At 37.1% G+C, this 5,326-nt stretch overlaps 1 protein-coding gene across 1 annotated transcript; it reads left to right on the top strand.

Annotated features, from left to right (window-relative positions):
• Positions 1 to 5,079: 5,079 nt before the first annotated feature.
• Positions 5,080 to 5,304, top strand: K441DRAFT_498825 (uncharacterized protein; the record flags this gene model as incomplete). Its single annotated transcript, XM_067642006.1, has 1 exon — positions 5,080 to 5,304. A coding segment is annotated over one exon (225 nt), but the record flags the coding sequence as incomplete, so codon positions are not given.
• Positions 5,305 to 5,326: the final 22 nt, after the last annotated feature.

The following is a 5,326-nucleotide window of genomic DNA, read 5'->3' as shown; positions in this document are numbered from 1 at the left end:
TAATAATATTTAACTATAGGGCTACCGGTGTTTTTATAGCCTGGTGACTTCGGAATTAATTAAAAAATAAATACCTGTTAAGTAACCGAATACAGAAGGGTTAGACTATAACCGTAGTTTACTAGTTAAGATAGCGACACTACTAGGCGTTAATTTTTGCCCCAAAAACCGCTCCCATTCTATCCTAGTACCTTAAGATTGTAAACTAACGGTTAATAGGCGTCCCGCTCGCCCTAAACTTTATAGTATTAAATGAGTGCGTTGTTATAACCTCCTAAGTACCCAGAGAAGAGCTGTGGCAGTAGCGGTATTATAGTAATATTATTAAGAACAAAAACCGGAATATCGCGTATGTATTATAAATTGCAGCTATAATTAAGTGAGAGTTATAAGGAGTTGCTATAACAGGTTTATATATAAGATCTCTCGCAGACGCTGCTCTACTAGTTACTTCGCTACCTCTATTTTCTAGACCCTAATCTAGAGATATGGGACTGCTAAGGGTGTAGTAAAGTAGCTCTATGCGGCTACACTATAGGCGCTAAGTCTACTAAACCTAGGATCTAAGCCTTGTCCGACTAATATAAAGAAGATCCCATAGCCAGGAAAGACGAAGCTAAGAAGTACCGTAAAGACTTAATTAAGATAATGCTTACGTAAGGAACGTGCTGCCGCTCTTTCCTATAAAATTAATCCCCTTCTATTATATTTTGCAGGGGCTAACCTAGGTTTTATTACGCATTAGCTTTAGGCTCTAGTATATTATTTACCTACCCTAAAATTGCTATAATCTGTGGAATTTAAGGCCTTGTTATTTATACACTATCATTATTATTACCTCTCTTGGTTTTTAGGCTCTTAGGCCCTATTTTAAGACATAAATACCCTAAGGGTTTTGTCCTCACTAAGTAGACTTAATAAAGATATAGAGTGGTCACGGCCTTATTTCTAAGTACTTATATATTCATTACACTTAAGTTTATAAACTTTAGTTGTATCCTGCTAATATATTAACCAGACTAATTACTCTATTTTTATATATAGTTGCCGAACTATCTGCCCTATAGCAAATTATTAATATTATAATAGGGTTAAACGGACTACCCGCTATAATAGTGGAATGTATTATAATAACTATCTATATATATATAGGGAATCTCCCTTACTATTAATGCTCAGCCCGGCTAATTTTTTATTATAGCAATTAGGGGTTTTAGAGTTTCTTTTATTACGGACAATATTTAGGGTGCTATAGTTATAGGGCTTATTATTCTTAGGGCCATTACTATTAGTATAGAGACGTATATTAACTGGAGCTTAATCGATTAATCTAGATTTCTCAAATCTAGCCTCCTAGGGTGGTAGCTTGTTTATATCTTGCCCGTTACAATTCTTACTAATAATTTCTTTATTTTAGTAGGTGCAATACCTCATTTACCCTTTAGTATAGATTTTACTAATTATCTATATAGGGCTTCTAGCTCCGAACCTTCGCCTCCCGTTCTGATAAAGATCTTTAGATTAAAGTCGTTATAGCCATAGTTGCTATCACTATTATCCTTACTCTAGTTGGTAGTACTGGACTTCTTACTGCTTAGTCCGGCGCTTGGCCGTTAGGTTTGTTAGACAAAGGTTATCTTATATTCTTCCTCCTTCTTAGCCAACTTCCGGCTTAGGTTATTGGCATTATTCTTATTATAGTCGTCTTACTTAGCATAGCTGCTTTTAATAGCTTTTAGAGTGCTATAGTCAGCACTAGTAGTAACGATCTCTTCTAAAATAAACTTAACTTATGGTAGATCCGAGCCTGCGTTATCCTTATAATATTCCCTATTATTGTGGTAGCTCTAAAAAGTCCTAATATCCTACAGATCTACCTTATTAGCGATCTTGTCAGTGCCGCTCTTATCCCTATACTTATTATCGGCCTATTAGATCGCTGCTATTAGTGGTAAGGTTTTAATATAACAGTTAGTAGGCTTAGTAGTATCTTCACTATATTCTTCTTTAGTTTAGTATACTATAATAGTAATACAAAAGCCGCTGGGAATTTAATTCTTTTAGAAGGTAGTCTCTACACTAACAATTAGAGCGCTTTTAGTAAGTTTATTTTAATTTTAATAAATCTACTATTGCATTCTCTAACTTATCTTAATATTACTACTCTCTCGCTATTAATAATATACTAACAATACTTCTTAGGCGCGTTCGTTGCCGCGCCAGTTAGAGGTTTACTCTAGGGTTTTGGTACTTTCTGCCTTTGTATTACTGTCTAGTACATTATAGCTTATATAAAGGGGCATTAATTTAACGCCTTTAACCACCTAGCTCCAGTCCCGCTAAGCTTCTATACTAAACAAAACGATAGAGTTAATAAGAACGAGTAAAAGGATGCCGTGGAGGATACTACTAGTTCTAAACTTAACGGCAAGTTCTTCTAGAACGGAAGAGCTTAAGGAGTTAAATAGTAGAAAACGCTTAGAGACGGTGCATAGTATTATAGAATAGGCTGTTTTAAGGTAGTGCTTTATTTTCGCGTTTCCTAGAATAAATTAAAAGCCTCTACTATATAAGTATATATATTATTTTAAGCAACAAGCTAGGGGGAATAGAGTCTGCTAAAATAATTTAATTCGTCCTATTGAGCCGTCCTTAAAATTAAGCTCTCTATATTTACTATACTATAGGTTATATTAGGAATGCCAAGCTTTAGAAACCTATGGTTTATAGTTAATAATAAGGTTCTAGTTACTTAATATCTCCTCTCTACTACCCTTGTACCTATAATGTCTACTTTAATATACCGCTACCGCAGGCTCTATGCCTCCTCTCTGCTTTTACTCTCCTTTTACACCCTACCTGCTATTCCTTCTTGGACCTTCGCCACCACTATTAACCCGTCATTAATATGCGCAACTACGAAGCCCTAACGCCTAACTATAACATTTTAGGATAAATTAAATATAGGACTATCATTTAGCGACTTTATTAGTAAAAGAGAGAAACTATTAATGCCGGAAGATGCTTTAGAGCTTAAGACGGTAATAGTTAGACTTAAGGGCAGAAAGAAGTAGATTATAAGGTTACCAGAGTAGCTAAAAATACCAGTACCAGTAGGGGAGAATTTTAAGAAAATAAAGAATGATTTAAGGGGGCTAAATCTATACACCGGTCTGTATAGTAATGCCAAGCCTTCCTCTATATTTTACTAATAGAGAACTTGCGTATAGTATATAAGAAAGCTCGCTGCCCAAATATCTTAGATTGCTAGGGCAGATCTTCTAGATCTGCTGCTACCGCAACAATTATGCTAATAGGTAATACCTATACGCATAGTTACCGCTTCTGCTCGGTTAAGACCTCTAAAGCTCCTCTACTACTCAACCTATATAAGCCTAAGCATACCGTAAAAGCTCTCTCTCACTAGGGTCTTAGTTACGTTATACTCACCTCTATAGACCGTAACGATCTAGTAGATAGTGGCGCTAGGCATTTTGCTAAGACGATCCGAAAAATTAAATAGAAGGCGCCGATAATGCTAGTTAAAGCATTAATAGGAGACTATACTAGAGATCTGGAAATGGCAAAAATGGTTGCGATAAGTGGGTTAGATGTATACGCACACAATATCGAGATAGTAGAGGCTCTAATACCATTCGTACGAGATCGGAGAGCAAAATTTAGGTAAAGTTTGGCTATGCTAAAGGCTGTAAAGGAGGCTAAGGAGGGCCTAATTACTAAAATAAGTATAATATTAGGCCTGGGAGAGAAAGAGAAGTAAATTTATAATGCACTTAGAGGTATATCGTACTATATCGTATATTTCTTTAATAAATTCTCTGTAGTTCCTATTTACGGTTTTAGCAAAATTACGCTAATGCTAATTATATTACATTTATAGAACTCCGCAAAGTCAACGTTAATATAGTAATATTTAGGTAATATATGCGTCCCATAAAACGTTATATAAAAGTTAAAGAATATATCACCCCTATAGCTTTCGAGCTCTGGTATTAGCGCGCTCTTAATATAGGATTTCTCTACTGCGCTAGTGGGCCCCTAGTAAGGAGTAGCTATAAGGCTAGTGAGGCCTTTATCAAGAACGTTCTTAAGAAGAGGGTAAGAAAGAGTAAGACAGCTATAGCGGCGGCCGCTAATAATCTAGGAATAGGAATAAAGGAAGCTTAATATTAAACCTCCTCGTTAATTACGCTAAGATAGGTGCCGCGAGAAGTCTTCCTTTTTTTAAAACATTTCTAAGTGCTCTTAAATTTTTAACGTATTTTGGGATGGGAAATTAGGGAGTATAGGGCGGCGTTCGGCAGCCAGTACTCTAAGCATTATTAGTGTTTTAGACTACGCCATTTTAGAAAATAGGCATCTTTAACACTATCTATACGATCTTTTGATACTTTAACCTATTTCGGCCAAGAGGGCTATACAATATAATCTAGTGCTCAACCCTTATCGCATATCCGCTGACTCAACCGCTTAATAAGCCTTACCCTCTAGCTCCACGACACTCTTTCCGCGATTGCGCGCGTCCATTTCCCACGGTTGGGCCCTTATGATTTAGATATGTCCTTTATTGAGATTGATGGATTTTCAAAGACTGAGGCAGTCGTCCTTAACTTACTACTGCAAGTAGATCCTACTACCGGTAAACGCCTCTATCTACCGAATAAGCATATTACCTGGCTTGATAACCTTTTTACCTCCGTCCGACTATTATAAAAGCTTTATGAGGAAGGAATTGGGGCAGCCGGAATAGCCAGAACAGTTAGAATAAAATGAGAGGAGTAGGAGGAGAGTAATAGCAAACACAAAGAACAGATAAGAGCTAGCCTGTTTAACCTTAAATTGCTCTACAAGAGCCAGATTCCATGGGGTATATTACACGCAAAGCTCTTAAAAGACGGCAAGGTATTAGAGATTGCTTAGAAAGACGGTAGAGAGGTTCTATTTATGACTACTGTTAGCAATGGTAAGGCTATTCGAATACTAAAGCTCAACACCAGATGCTGACGTCATACATTACCAGCTTCTGAGTACACACGGAGGCTTCGAAGACGGCTAGCTGAAACAGCCAGCGGTGCCTCACAGACTCGCAAGCTCTTCGGCGACAAGGCTAGAGCTTGGCTACCTATTCCGACCATTATAGACCTCTACAATTACTACGCAAAGGGTGTAGATAGAGCTGATCAACTAAGGTCGTATTACACCTCGTTAAAAAAGCACAGGAAGACATGGAAGCCTCTATTTAGCTTCCTTCTCAATACAGTTACCACCAACTGTTACAAACTGTCCTCCTTCGCGAGCCCTAGTT

This window comes from Cenococcum geophilum (genome assembly GCF_001692895.1).
Source record: "Cenococcum geophilum 1.58 unplaced genomic scaffold K441scaffold_16, whole genome shotgun sequence".
NCBI classification, from domain to species: domain Eukaryota; kingdom Fungi; phylum Ascomycota; class Dothideomycetes; order Gloniales; family Gloniaceae; genus Cenococcum; species Cenococcum geophilum.
The sequence above is the reverse complement of the archived record's forward strand: the minus strand, read 5'-3'. Positions and strand labels throughout refer to the sequence as shown.